The sequence below is a fragment of the Pungitius pungitius genome, chromosome 13 (genome assembly GCF_949316345.1).
Source record: "Pungitius pungitius chromosome 13, fPunPun2.1, whole genome shotgun sequence".
Classification (NCBI taxonomy): Eukaryota; Metazoa; Chordata; class Actinopteri; order Perciformes; family Gasterosteidae; genus Pungitius; species Pungitius pungitius.
In genome coordinates this window covers 9,043,864-9,059,650 of record NC_084912.1, presented here as the reverse complement: position 1 = coordinate 9,059,650, position 15,787 = coordinate 9,043,864, and the positions used below count along the sequence as shown (strand labels likewise).

The 15,787-nt window shown below is 43.3% G+C and overlaps 1 protein-coding gene across 3 annotated transcripts in view; it reads left to right on the top strand.

Moving 5' to 3' along the window:
- LOC119214315 (Kv channel-interacting protein 2) overlaps nucleotides 1-15,787 on the top strand; it is a 60,680-nt gene that overhangs the window by 23,664 nt on the left and 21,229 nt on the right. The window contains exon 1 of one of the 3 annotated variants that reach the window (XM_037466008.2): nucleotides 4,728-5,103. The exons of the other annotated variants lie outside the window; for them this stretch is intronic. Within the exon in view, the coding sequence (XP_037321905.1) occupies nucleotides 5,016-5,103 (88 nt within the window). The 5' untranslated portion in view covers nucleotides 4,728-5,015. Of the gene's footprint in view, nucleotides 1-4,727; nucleotides 5,104-15,787 lie in introns of those variants that run through there. 3 annotated transcript variants of the gene reach the window in all.

The window sequence follows — 15,787 nt, the reverse complement described above, 5'->3', positions numbered from 1 at the left end:
TTTAGTAGCATTTCTTTGCCTCTCAACGGCTCTTAACATGGAGACGACTGAGTCTGCGTCACGCAGCTAATTGTGCAAACAGTAGTTACCGTGCAAATAATGGTAAAAGCGCTGACCGAGCTCACAGTGTTTACCCTAAAGGGGGGAGCTAGAGGATGGAGGCTACGGTTTGCCGATGGCTCCATGGCTTGGGGCGATGCGATCTGCCATATGAAGGCAGTGCTGAGTGGCAGATTGCGAGCCTCACACATGCACAAACATGCACTAAAAGCATGAACGCACAGCCGGCCCAGCTATGTACACAAAGCAAAAAGAAGCTCAGCAGGCAGAGCGACATCTCATCGAGGTACTTACTCCACTAATCCTATTCATGGCACTCTTGAATAGTTGTACAGTCCACTTCTAATCCACACTGGCCAGTTTGTAACAGACCTTAAGAGGGAAAAAGCTTTCTTATGAATGTGAAAATGGATAGGAGGGAGTGGATTGGGAGAGGTTAAAGAAGAAAGTCCGTCTCAGCTCTGTGATAACGTTGTATTTAAGTTGCCTGAAGCCGAGTGCTTCCACCTGTGCCTCTTTCCTATCTCGCCCCTCTTTCTCCTCTGCTTCCCTAGACAGTCACATGTTCCCATGAATAGAGTGTTGAGTGGGTTTCACCAGCTGGTGCCTTTGCCTGCAACATAAATACTGTAAAAGACAAATGTGTGTGTGTGTGTGTGTGTGTTGCCAGATACTTGAGTGGAGTGTCAGTGTCACATCTGCCTTCTAACATTACTGTGGGCATTTGTGCTCATGCAGCAGCCTGCAAAGACCCATTCAAAATCTGTTGAAAACCATAATGCTGTCCTTGCCCCCTGCAAAACACAGACACGCAAACTTGATCTTTCACAATATTTAACACCTGGTTCAACACTGGTATTGTTGTCAACTCGTTTGTGTCAAAATGGTGAAATATCCTGGAGAGAGCCGGGAAGCTATCACAAAGGTGGTTTTGAATAATTTTACCCGATGTGGACATCTTTTGTGAGTGCTTTCACAAAAATGCAAGCAGAATTCATGATGCAAATGTTGAGAGAAGGGTTCGATTGCACAATTTGACTTCACTGCTTTTGTTTTCCCAGCTTATCTCTGAATGTGTCTCTTATTTAGTGCAAACTTTAGTTTTGAAATGGGGAAAGAAAAGAGTGAAGCAGTTGAATCAGTCTGTTTAGATTTCTCCTCCTGTTCACATTCCAGAAACGGCCCCAGATCTCGAGTCTGCTTGGTGATGTTTCTGACAGTCGCTTGATGGTCAGGACAGGTCTTAGGGCAGGTCTCCGGCCTCCATTCTCCCTTCCCGTCTGTCCATGCTCTGTGTTTTGATCCCCAGCATTTTCAGACGGACTATTTTTAGTCCTAGAATGAAAACAGAGCTGCTGCTATTGATGGAAGTCTCAACTAACACTAACTAGAAAAGGTTTTGTCAGATAATAATGGTTGCTAAAAGGGCCTGGTGTCTGAGGTGTTGCGTTCTTTGTCTCGTCACTAATTTTGGCTCTGCTAAGTTCACATCTCCGTGGTGGTGACTCAAAATGTCTGGACAGACCCACATGTACATACCCAGAACAGCCTACTGAGTCTTGGCACAAATCCGGGACATGTGTCACAGTGTCTTCAATAAAGACTGCAGATCTCTCGTTCTGAAGCAACCACACCCATCTCTCCACTTCTCCCAATGTCCTCCATCTTTCCGCAGGGAGGTAGTTAATTTGATCTTACCGCTTCTTACTTTTTATATGTGTCTGTTTGCTCAAGTGATGGCTCCACGGTGGAGCAGACAAGCGTTTCTGCATCCTCTGGATACCTATTCAATATCTGGAGATAATCTAAAATGCTCTACTTAGTTGGTTGTTGGGTATGTAAAGCTTTTCCCAAAGTGATTTGGGTCCCTGCAGCCAAACTCAGTGTCTTAGTATACGGCGCAGCCTTTGTTTAAACACTATGGTTAGGTCACAGTGGTGGTTGATGATTTTTCATTTTTAACCAGAAGTAAACGATAAGTTTATAATCGTCCTTTACATTGATTCGTTGTATAATGTACATCTACTATGATATTTCTTCCAAACACTTTTGTTGCCGAAATCTAATCAATCATTACGTTTTTTTGCTTCCTGATCGTACACCACCATCGATCCCGCGTGTCCAGCTGTTTCTGGAATGCGGTTTGTAGGACACAATTGGTCCAGCAGATGTCTCTGTCGTCCTTTTTAATATTGGTTAGCCGTGACCAATACATATTCCATTAAAGAGCAAAGAAGCCGAAGCTGAGCTTGTTATCGGCGAGACAGAGCTACAGCAGGCACACCGATTAATCAACCTGTCTATGAACGGCCACCATAAGCAGGGCGTTTGGGCCCAGCCGCTCCTCCCTGGCTGGCGCATCTTTTTCTGCCGACTAGGTTGGTGCTTACCTCGCGCCGCAGCTGGGTCCTCGTGGTGTCAGGAGATCACGCAGGATTCATGACATCACACCACATATCCATCTCGTCTGCCTTCGAGTGTTTTGCGCATGTGTCCGGCGAGCCGGAGCACGTGGCAATGAACTGTTCTATGAGGCGTTAGTGAAACAACAATAGCAGCTCCTTAATGTAGATGCGATCGGAGACGGACTGCAGATGGTTCATGCAATCACCTGCCAAGTATTCTTTCAAAGTGGCTGCCCTTTTTCCAAACACTTTCCAGATGGCTCTGTACAACAAACCATCTGGCGGGTCAGGCTAGCTTAGTCCCTGAGTGATAGCTAATTTTAAGATGAGGAGGAAATTTACTTTTGATTTTAAATCGGAGTTACAGTTGTGGTCCATAAACTGAATGAAAATACTGGAAGTTTTTTGCTTGATTATCAAGTAATTGTGCTGTAAAGCTTTCCAAAAATAGTACATACACAGCAAGGGCTTTTTAGCATGTTCACAAGAACAGTCTATTTGAAAAACCCACCGAGGGATTCAAACATCTAAAATAGAAAAGCATAAAGTCAAAAACTGACTTAAATTTGAACTGAAGGAACATCATTTCTTCCTTCTAATTGCCTGTAAAAATTGATTTAAAAATGTAACTAAACACATTTCACAAACATTACTCTACTTCATGTTGAGCTTCCACAGTTTATTTTGAATGGACTTTGAATGTGTTGATATCCATCAATATCCAGCACCCACCATCAATATTTCCCAATTTGTGGCGTCTCTTCTTCTTCTCTTTTTTTTAATGACAAATCATAAATTGGTCAGATACAATGATTAGTTTCAGGGGTTGGGTGAAAACAATAACTACCTTAGTTGTGAACAAAAAGTGCGTTGCAGATTTTCAACACTTGGAAGCAAAGTGCGTGTCACAAGCATCACAGTTTAATTATTAACTTAAATAAATGCTGATAAACTTTTTTTTTAAAGTTATTTAACATAATTTGAAAATGTCAGAATGACAGGGAGAGATCAGAATGATTGAGACCGACACCGTCCTAAGGTTAAGGTTTCACGTCATCACCCATCAACTAGTTACCCATTGTCTCTCAAAACAGCTGCAAACAATACTATCGCTGATGTTCCTGTTGTAAACTCATCCTAACCTGAATCCTCAGAGATCCCTGAACCAATCAAAAAGTTCCCATTAATAACTAGTAACCCTTGTGAGATCTTATATACTAAATTAGAAAAACCTTGGTCCTTCCCATCTGCTCCCCCACACGCTCAGAGTCCTGGTGTCCAGAACTGCTCCTTGTCCCACAATATACTTTGATAGATGAGAATAAGAGCACAGAGCCAGTAGAAAGTGAGCAAGAGGAAACATCTGCCTGACGTTTGATTGTTTTTTCTCGCTGACCTAAAGAACAGACCGTTGCGTATCTAAGAATTCATGTAGTCTGCGGTTGTTGTGGCAACGGTAATCACTTTTAATTCAGCATCAGGGAGGAGAGACAAAGTAGTGGAGGCAGTTTAGTGGGTAAGATGAGAGTTGTGGATGGAGACTTCATTTTAAAACGTGTCAATCAAGTAAACAAGTTAAGTGCGTTTGTTTATTAGTGACTCAGCAAGCGTTCACACTGAGTGAGTGGACGTAAAAATGATGCGGCTTCACATAAAAGACTCTCAATGCCACAGGATTTGAAAAGCTCCTCCTCCATCGCTTCCCCTCCTCACATGATATCCCCTTCATCAGCGACTGGTGAAGGCTGGTTCTTCTCCAACAATCTTCCTCTCCTGTCTGGCCTTGTCTCACTTGTGAAAGTGTACCACATAAGATAACGGAGGAAAGAGTATGAATTATGCATTATCCTTTTTGTTCCATCTCCACTTTGCTGTCTCTTCATATTCCTTCAATTTTCCTGTTTGCTCCTTTTAAGTCCACCTTCCTCTTCGTCCTTTTCTTCGCTGCCACAATTACCGTCAATGAGCGAGCCAGAAACCTAGACGGGATGCTAATTGATGAGTTTGCTTCGTTTCCTCTGTCACTTTACTCAACCCCCTGCTGGCTCACACACACACACACACACACACACACACACACACACACTGAGGCTGTCTTCTTTATGAGCAATGAGTGTAGGAAAAAGACGGGGGAAAAAGATGTGTGTAGCTTGAGAAAACTACCACCTGCCACTCATACACACACACACACACACTCTCGCATGTGCGCTGGTCCCTAAATTTCCGCCACTCTGCTCCCAGCCAATGAGAGGGCTTCTCAGAACGTGAGGGGGAGGAGGCAGAGTCTGATTGACAGCCAGCGCCCTACAGGTGGAGAGAACAGCGGAGAGAAAGAGAGACGACAGAGAGAGGAAAGAGAAGGAGTGAGTGAGTGAGGAGGAGAAAGAGGCAGGCACACCTACTGTGTACACACACACTAACACACACACACTCGCCGTGCTCTCTTCCTCCCCTCTCGTACCTTGAGAGCTTGCTTCCCCCCGGCGGACTAGCCGACACAAACACCACCATCACAATCATCACCTCCACCACCACCACAGCTGCACCACGATGAGCCAGTGCAGGAGAAGGTGCAAGAGGCAACTCACCAAGGTGGCTCGCTATTTCTACCACTTCCTCATGGGAACGCTCACCCAAGGTAGGCACCCGAAACTTCCACAGCCCCACAGCTTTTTGCTGTTGGCTCGGCTTCTTTTGCGAGAAGAAGCCAAGTGGGGGTGGTGTTCACTGGAGTTTGGCTGTTTGTTTGGAAGAGGTTGTTTTCTGATGATGCTGATGGTTCTGTTGTTGATCCTTCCCTTCAGTGTCCCTCTGCGGAGACGTTCGTTCTGCACCTGAATGATGGTAGAGCGGATATTTATGTACTCTGTCGTTACATGGATCTAAAACAAGCATATTCCTTTTCAAAGAGCGTGAGGGAACTTGTAGTGTGTGGTGTGTGTGTGTGTGTGTGTGTGTGCTGTGCTTTGTGTCATCACCGGGCAGAGTTAGACCATCCATAGAAAAAGAGGACATCAAACAGCGTGAAGAGTATTCTCTGCTTATTGTTCATATGCATTGTGTGTAAATATAAGTATCCATATATTTATGCTTGTTGGCATTTTCTTTTTTTCCACTTACATAAAAGCAGGATCAATAATCTGTATGCATAGTTCGAGTGAGAAAACTATTAGATTTGATTGAACACACTCCTCTCCTCTTTCTATCTGCCTTTTGACTCCTTCTTCCTCCCTCCTCCCACCTCCCACAGCTCCTTTTCTCTCCTCTTGCTCGCTCCCTCCGCAAGCGAGTGGCATTCCACCTCCATTGAGAAAGAGTCACAGCCTTTTATTCAGCCCCTCAGTCTGCTCTCAGCATGACATCGACTCGCCCATCCTCCTCTCTGCCGCTCCCCGTGCACTTAAACACAACTTTATGAGGCCAGTCTTGAGGGTCTTCTTTCTTTTATGTACTCACAGTCTTCGTCCTGCTGAGCTTAGAGTTGGCTGAATAAAGTTTCCTTAAGCAGAAACGCCCTCTATAATGTGCCTTTTGACAGCCTGCTGCCAAGCTTCACCTCCACGTTCCCTCTCTTCCTGTAAGGGATATTGAAGAGCAGCTCGCGCTGCCTCGGGGGATACACAACAGATCAGGGGGTTTCTAGTGAACCGCAGCAGTTGATCCGAGACGGTGGAGATGCAGCTGTGTTTAGTTGACCTTGTCAATACAGCGGTGCGTTAACGCTAATTTGATACCCGTGACGCTGATCTCCCCCCGTGGCTTTTCTCCTCATTATCTCCTCAGACTTCTGCAGAGCCTCATGCTCGTGCTCTGATTGGTACTTGTTCCCAATTGCTACTATCAGTTATAAGTCAAAGCATGAAAAACTCCTTTATATGTGTATGTTTTATGAATGGTTAAGAGGTTTACTTTGATTGTGGATATCCGCTGATTTACTTTAACTGAAATGTCTAAAACCAACTACTCTCTGTTTGAACCATTAACTAGCTGCCAGAGTCTCGCAGCCCCTTTACCGGCTCCCTTCCATGAAGTATTTATTAAAAACATGCGTGTGTGTGCGCACATACACATCCTTAAGTTTGCCCAGAATGGAGTTACCATGACTACTGGCTCCTGTGTGTCTGTTCCAATAAGAGAGGGAGAGAGAGAGAGAGAGATCTGCTTCTGGTGATGGGAGCCAGGGAGGGCAGAACTGTGCAAAGGCTCTGCTGCATTTGTATTTCATCAAGGCCATTCATAGTTTGGTATTTTAGTATCGTAGCATTTTTGGCAGTGCTGAGGGACGTGTGATTAAAGTCGGGCGCTAACTGCGACTTGAACTGCGCATGAAAAAAAACCACACATGAAATGAAGAACTTTCAGGGTTCTTCTTGGTGTTTTTCTCCACCTCATTGAATCGAGTCAGAAGATGTTTGGAGGTCTGATTGTGTGAGGTTATGGCTGGTTAGAGTTTGTGTGTGTGTGTCATTTGCAGTCCCCCTCCTTCTTGCCCCTACGTTGCCCAGTAATTAGTTTGTTTCATTAGTCTCTGTAGGGGAAACGAGTCATGCTGATGTTTATGTTCTGTTCCCTAGAGCTTTGTTTGTGTCGGTTTGCTTAATAGTGGGAATGACTTTGTTTAATACTAAACAGCCTTTAATGTGTTGGTCCACCCACATATGCACACAATGTCAACTCATTTTCATACACTAACTGACTCTCACTAATTTACTCTGTTGCTGGACACAATGTTGGTCTGTAGATGTTGTGGCTTTGGCTGCGTGAGCCCTATTGATCTGTCCTTTAGCTGCGCTCTTATCTCACATAACAAGTTCAAGCTGACCTTATAGGTCTCCTTCTTCTTCTCTGTACTCGCTCTGATGCCTGTGCGATATGTTTATGTTACATGTGCATTGTGATATGCGACGAGATGTCGTCTTTGATTTGGGGGATTTTGTGATATGGCATTACGTTGTTTTGCTGGTTTCAAAGGATGACCAAGAGTAAAGACATCACAAAGCGATCATATCATAGACTGAGCCTTTCTATTTGTCTAGAGAGAGGGTCCTGTTCACGGCTGCCATGTTTCTTTTGTTGATAGTGACAGTCTGTAAAGGGGGAGTTTCAGCTGGTTGCAATCTGCAAATGAAGCTTTTAGATGTAAGTTGTGCCACTGTAACCAGACTCTATGAGATGTCAATCAAGGACAACAAGCCTGAGAAGAGGCCCAATTCGACTTTGATAATGCAACATGTTTAAAAAAAACCTTTCATTTAGTAGTTTAGCCATAACAAACAACACAAATATTTTTTACATTGATCCCTGAATGTATTCTGCTTCTGGTTTTGCTAAATAACAAATGAATGTTTCTCAGTAATTGACAAATTACAAGTTACAATGTTTCTAATTAAATAAATGACCCCTTGTGCCACAACAACTTTCGTAACACAAACATGTCACTTTTACTTGTAAATGCAATTTACCTGTAATTAAAAGCGTTGAATGAATATTTCATATCTGAAGATTAATGTCTTTGGTAGCTGTGTAATGAGCTGCGATACATACTGGTCATTGCTGCATGTTCAGTCTCCTGAGGTGGTTCAGATTGTGTGAGACTAGTCATTCTTTTCAGCTGCACTTCATTGTACACATAAGTAAGAATTATTCCTTTTTGCAAATTAGATTTAGTTTAAGTTTACTTTGAGGGGCTGTTCAAACTTTGCACCTATTGTTCTTCCACCAAAGTGAGGTGTTTCTTACACACTTGGATGAGAGAATGATTGACAGACACACACACACACATTTCCACAAGCTGTTTGATTCTCGTTGCAGGTCCCGCGTTGCTATGACCAAAGAGACTTTGTTATCAACCTTTCAGCTATGAATAAAATATGTTCACACCGGGCTTCGGCCCCAGCCTACAGATTCTGAGATGTGTTTATTCGTCTGCGAGACGGTGCTGCTACTTATTTAGTTTTTTGTATTAGGAACAAACTCTCTCATGCTGTTTGGAGCATGTGTGTGTATCATTCTTCTAAACCTCCCCCCCCCCCCCCCCCCCCCCCGCAATCACCTGTAGAGATGATACATTCTGACAGCTTCCCCCTCCATCTCGTCTGATCAGTTTCATTTCTCACCCACTCGTCCGTCACTTTCCTCTCCTTTTAAGCAACATTGATATTAAATGTAAATTTTGGACTAAATGAATAAAGCAAAGGCTGCCTATTATGGTACATTTAGTTGGGTGCTTGCAGGGGTCAGCTGTGCTTGTGTGCGTGTGTGTGCGTGTGTGTGTGTGTGGGGATTTTGCTGTATTTGCGTGCACGGCGCCTCAGCCTCTACTGAGAGCCATTTCACAGCACGTGGTGATGGCACTCGCAGTGGGGAGGCAGTTGTTCATTACCATGAGGATAACTTAAGGTACTTCAAGCTCAAGTCCCCTGCTCACTGTGTGCTTTACTGTGGGGGGGGAAGAGAGGACGCACTCTGTCACGCTGCGCTGCATGTTGTCTCATATTAGTGCATAATAGGCAATATGAAAACACAGCGGGAAGCAGCTTTGGCTCCTGGTCATGGGTGTCGAGTGACTTTTGCGGGTCGGGAAACGGAGAGATACTGTATATGTTAATTTAAAAGATCCCGTTCCACTTCATCGGAGATCATTATTTTTACTCGCCGCAGCGGCGAGTGGTGACAAGTGTTTTGCCGTTTTATAATCTGTTGACATTGTATGAACACATGTCTTAAAGTGAGGGACTAGAAGGATGTATTTCAGGGAAAGGGGGAAGGAATGGAGAGAGACAGAAAGATGCCACGTTCTATCGTCTGAGCACTCACATCCATTTTAGGAGCACTCCTGCAGACGTGTGAAGATTCTCACTTAAATTACATCGCTTGTGCCGATTATTCTGGTCTGTTGTTGTCACCTTGTGACTCGCACATTCACAGTCAAGATATAAAGTTGGCGTAAAAATAAACTACTACTAATAAAATAAGTCTCAGCCTTTTCAGGAGGATGTTCCTCAGAAAAATCTATGTTTAAGGATTACATCGTTGTTACGCTTGTGGTGCCACGGTAATCCAGAGGAAGTTATTAAAAGCAGAGCGACAGTTGGTTAGTGGTTATTTGTGCGCTCTGTGTATGGTGAATAATGCCTCTGTGTATCGTTTGCTTGCTTTCTTATCCTTTGTCCTCTCTGGCATTTATCCCACTGTTTTAGCCCTAATCTGCTCCATGCTGTTCTCACTCCGCTCCATTAGGCCCCCTTTTTTCTTTTTTTAATGATTCGAAGCGGGTTGCTTGTCAGCTCAGGAACCGGGTCTTCGACGTTGTCTCAACAGATAATGGGGGGGGGGGGGGGAAGAGAGACGAGACGCTAGATATGCGATTGTATTTCAGTTGTCGGCCAAAGCTGAGGTCGAGGTGAGCTGTCAAATTTGTTGGTAGAGTACCACCGGACATTTCTCTGAAGAAAGAGCCTGCTCGGATTGGCCTTCTGATCTTAAGGTGCCTGTAGGCGGGTTCTCTGTGCCAGCGGGGGCAGCCAGGTGGAAGTCTTGGTACATTTCACAGCCCAACACCCATCTGGTCCATACTTCCTGTGTAGTAACAGCTCTCAACCCTGCTTCAACTGCTGCTCCTTCACCTCCATCCCGCCCTCATCTTCTTTCCCTTCACTTGAAAGATGAAGTGAAACATCACCTTAGTCTATCACGTGTATACACACACACACACACACACACCTCACATGTGCTAAAAATAAACTCGTATTGGCATCAAAGAGTGTGGAGGCTGAAAGGTTTTTATATTTTTTGATTGTCTTTTTCTTGCTTGAACTTATTCTATTCCCCAAAAATGAGCCTAAATGCTTTCTTATGTGTGATTAATGCATTGTGGAAGCTGAGTTTTTGGGATTTGTGATATAACCACAGATTATAGCCGTGCTAACTCGTAGTTCAGTATCCTGAATATGTTGGTAGCTTTTTTGTTATTGCTTCAGTAACTTCATGGGTGCAGTAGAATTTATTACACGCTGCTCTGCTGTTTGCAGTTTGTATTTTGTGTCATCATGTCAATATTTGGACATAAACATTTTTTTTCCACTTTTCAGAGTTATATTCATATTTTGATCTTGTGTATGAAGTGCAAAAAAAATACATGAACAGATGTTCATGTATTGATGATGAACAGATCAGATGTTTGATCTCCATCTCTCTCTGTGTCGCTATCCATGGTGCTAAAACACAGATTTCAGTGTTCTCATTGTCTGCTACTTTTAGACTCCACTTCTCTCTGAACAGTTTACATTTGATGAATTGAACAATTTATATTATTTCATGCTGGGAATACATGTTTTTTTTGTTAATAGGCTGACACAACCATTACTTTAACAAATGATCTAGTGTTATGTATGCACAGGGGCACACAAGAAAATAAAAATAGATTAACTTGTACGTTGTCGTTATAGGCTGCCCCTTCTATCTGATGTCTGCAGGCAGCCTCAACATTCCTGTCTGCATATTTCGTGTGGTAAAATAAATCCTCTTTTACGGCTAAATTTGAACTCTTAACTATGGAGAAAATGTACTAAAATGAAGACATGGCTACCTGTGTATCAAAATAATTACAACCGGCCCTGATATTTCTTATGGCTGTGTCTGCAGCCAGTGATAAATATTTTAGACCTAAGAGAAGCATACTCTCCGTGGGATAGCCAGCTGTAAAACCAATCATTCATGTTGTCAGGGCTTTCCCAGTAACCAAAGTACTTATTATTTACCTCAGTTTGGACCGTTTCCTGTTCCTACTTTCAATCACCATGCCTCCTTCTTGTTTCAGGTGCCTCTGCTTCCCCAGCTGCCTTAACGACTGTGTGCACCCGTGTCTCGTTAACTAACCCCCCCACTTGTGTGCTTAAGTGGCGTGCTATGTGTTGTTTGTCTTGTACCTTCGTCAGGTGTCCCAGCACCTTGGTTACCAGTCCAGTTAGTTTTGAACCTTCTCTACAATCTGTTTTGCTTTTCAGATTTTGTCTCTGCCTGCCCCCTTTTTTGTTTGCCTTCTTCCTAATTAGTGCAATGAATGTCGCCCAAGTCTACGGAATAAAGCGCGGGCCTGTAGTTTCTTCAACACTGTTGGATAAAGGGCTGATTTCTAAGCTAAAGGACAATAGTGCCATTCTACTAGTCGGACCAAGGTCAAATGGAGACACCCCACTAAACTATTCAGAGGCCTCCTCAACACACACATACACACATGCTTTCATACACAACGACATACAGCCCTGATTGGAAATTCAGAACATTCAATTTTCACCTTAATGACTTGCTCTCAATTTTTCAGTTTTCAGGAGAAATTTTTAGTAGTATTTTGATAAATAATTAATTTTCTAATCAGCTCTTTCCAGCCAGCCCCTTGGTCATTAAAGCCCAACTAACTCAATGGAAGTGTATTTTCCGTCTTTCGTTCTCCTGGCAGGTGGATAAATTTACTGCTAACTATAGCTATCAGAGCAGTGAATAAATCTATTAAAGGCCTCAGGGATCTCTCAGTCATATTTCCACTGTGAGCACAATGTGGACACCAGACTCTTTACTCACGCAGAGAGCGTTAATGCTACGCTTTGTTTTTGCAACCGTACACAGCTGTACTTAGATCATCTTTTTTGTATGTCAATACACATGTATGATTGTCGTAAAAGTGAAATTTAGTTTTTTCAGAGGTGCTGACTTATTTAAATTGAAATAGATGTCTTTCTCTCTGGGTCATACTCTTTGTAATGGACAGCAGTGGATTGGAGCAAATAAAGGATGCACATCAGGCCTGTCCTCCAGGGAGGCTGGTGGTCAGAGGCACTAAAAGTCTGACGGTCCCCAATTGGGACGGAGCTGCCGGTTCCATTCAGCCATCCAGGCATGAGGACGCCAGACCTCGGACGGGACGACCTTGAGCGGATATGCCTCAATATGACAAAGGGGGAGCAGGAGAGGGTGAGAGAGGGAAGGGATCGCGGTGATAACGTTGTATTCCGGTGCAGCGATGCGGAAAAAAGGAAAAAAGGAAGGTGTACTTAAACAAGAGGAAACCCAACAGGAAAGGAGGAGGAAGCTAAAAGAGGCAACAAAGTTTAAAAAAAAAATCGTATTGAAGTTGGGAGAAGCAGAATGTGTTCAGTCAGTTTATTCTCTACATAAACATTTCAAAGCCTAGGGTCAAATATGTGAATAATCGTAGTGATCATGATGTTTTTGGGGTAACAAAAATCTTTCACTGTTGAATAAACATCGAAAAGCAACAAACGTATTAAAGAAATAATTAAATCGATGATTGGATATTTCAAGCCCCGCTGAGTGACTTCATCTGCCCTATTTTTGATTGACAATGACTCTCATTGACTCTCTTCTCTTTATAACAGTAAAATGTGTCAGTTGCTCGTCAATTTCATAAGTGGCACTTGTCTGTCGTCTGTTCGTGGTGCATCAACTTGATGTCTGTCTGCCTGTGGTTTCCAGAAATATTTTTTTGTGTGTGTGTGACCGTGCCTCTGGGTGGTTGTCACAGCTGTGAGGTGATATGTCATTTAAAGGCTTTTTTAAACTTCTTTCTAAAATCACACCGATACACAGAAAACAGACGCTGAACCCTTGTTTTGTATCCAAATAAAATAACCTTTTAGTCTTCTAGAAAAAAATCCAAAAATGTATTTTAAACTATTTCACTCTTTTAACTTCAAATCTGTTCACAGTTCTAATATTTTGGGTGTCAAATATAAAATGAGTCGAAATGGGCTTGTGTTTTGTGCAAGAACCAGTGGATGCAAGTTAATTATTAGTTTAGAGACACAACAACAGAAGGCTGAATGATTCACCACAAATGCCGATTCATTGGTCTTTTTTCTTGTTTTGAAATAGAAATACATTACATCTTCTCCATTCTCAGTTTCTTAGTTATTTGATTGCCCACAATTTACCTAAGTATTTATGTCCTTGGTGAAAGTCAAACGTATTTAAATTGGCTCTGTATGAAAACCAGAATATACAGACCTCACCAATGATGTATCTCACCAAGTGTTTCATGTAATTCATACTGTGATGACCTTGCGAGGCGCTCGTTCAGAGGACACATGAATACCAGATTTACTTCGGCACTTCAGTGCCAGTGTGAAGTACTACATGTCAAAGTGTGCTCGTAATGCTTGAGTTCAACTTTGTTCCATCGCTGTCATCGCTCACATTCAAAACTAAATAATTTCATCACCTCCACAGATTGCTCCTCCCTAGTTCTCTCACCTCAACCCTCCTATCAATCGTAGGGATGTTCTCAGTCGGCTCCCACTCTCTGCTGGGTCCACCTCTGGAGTCTGCATGATGTCACTGACTCCCATTTCCTCACATCAAAGCCTTCCATGAGTGCGCGCATGCGCTCACTCACACACTCACACACACACACACACACACATACGCTCGCACGCATATGGATATGTGTGATCTCATGAGTTCCCACCTCCCGGTTCTCCAAATCTGATTCCTCTCTGGGTTATTTTTAGCCATGGAGGTCCACTCCACACTGTTCAACACGTCACGACCCGTCTTCCTACCTGCCTTTTGGGAAAAGGAGCCAATGACGAAAGCAACCTGTGTGAGGGTGGGGCGTGATATGTGTTGTATTAATTTAATCTGATACGTACAACAACATTTGTGGCATATGTGACTATTTGAAAACCCTTCATATAAACACACCCATAAAAGTAGTAGCTATGGTTGAAACATCAATAATAGTGAATACAGTTGGAGGGTTGTTTTGTTCAAATTGTAAAAATCTTACAAAGTAAAATGTTACATGAAATTGGTTTAACCAACCCTGAAGAATACCAGCATCGACTTTAGCTATTGTACCAGCTAGAAATGGACATGGATGTTGGACAATAAGGACATAGAGACAGCTGATGGGTCACATGAGTGAACAACGAGGTCAATAGTGAGAAAACAAGCAGTCATTAATCATGGCTATGACCCATCGTATACCTGCTGGCAACCATTGATTGATACAGCCTTGAAATAGAAATCTCTTCAGACAACGACAGTATGTTTACTTCAAAGATGGAAGAACAGCAGGAACAGGATTAGAAGCAATCCCCTGGCAGGCATATGCAGCTCTTCCAACCCCAACATGGCCTGCATGCATGTATCTGTGTGCGTCTGTATGTCTGCAGAATACTGATGGGCACCATAGCCTGCAGCATCGCGGTAATGAGGTTTGTCATGTCCGCAAGGTCTTGTAATACCAGAGAGATAGAGAAAGAGAGAGCAGCGTAACAACTTCCCTGTGTGCAGTGGAGCACACGGTGTGCCGTGTGTGCTTTGCATATGGATCAATACATTCACCTGCACTATATATATGAAATGAGAATGTTCCTCTTTGTCGGTTTTACCAATGCATGCAGCAGACTGAAAGTGGACACAGCAGACGCGTGTGTGTGTGTGTGTGTGTGTGTGTGTGTGTGTGTGTGTGTGTGTGCTGGTGGAACTGGGGAATGTGCCGTGTCTATTTCTCTCTTGGCCACCCTCGCTGGTGGCAGTTGACAGGTTTAACACAACCGAGCATTTGACTGTAGCAGACTGTTGGAGACAATCACAGCTTTCACTCCTCTCCCCTCAAATCTGCTTAAAATAACAATCAAGCAAAAAATGAGCCCTTGACGTGACGTCTACAGTTTTTCTTTACCTCCACCGTTTTCTATCCATTTCTTTCCCCTATGTAAGCCTTTGGTTGCACGTATTGACTCGTAAAACAAATGGTCCTCGTGTTTGGACACATACGTTATTTGTGTGTATTTGGGGTTTTAGGCTTACTCATCATCAGTGACTTTGCAGAGTTTGGTGCACGCAGCCAAGGCAGATGTGTCCTTCGGTAGATCCAGTAGGTCGGATTGTTTTGTTCCCTTTTCATTAGCTGGTGTTTCATCAGCTGACGATTCTGCATAGCGACAACGCCACGTGATTGTTGTCACTGTCCTGCCAGAACAGGACAGTCCCGTCAGGTCACTGGACAGCCCAAGGTCTTTTTTAAAGATCTTTTACCTTTTGATGAACATTAAACCAGGGATTCATCAGTTATTATATCGTCTCGCCAACCACCACAGCTCTCGGCTCTGTGCCAGGCTTTATGTGTGGTTCAGTTAAAGGTGAAGCTAAGGACTTGCTGCTGGGATGGAGAAGCACACTTGGCAGCGGAACAAAACTGCCGCATACTTTTAATAGTTTATTGGATTTTGACAGAACATTTGAAAGTCACAAGTAAGGCCGTCGGTGCACATTCAAATCTCTGTGTACTTGAAATTCTC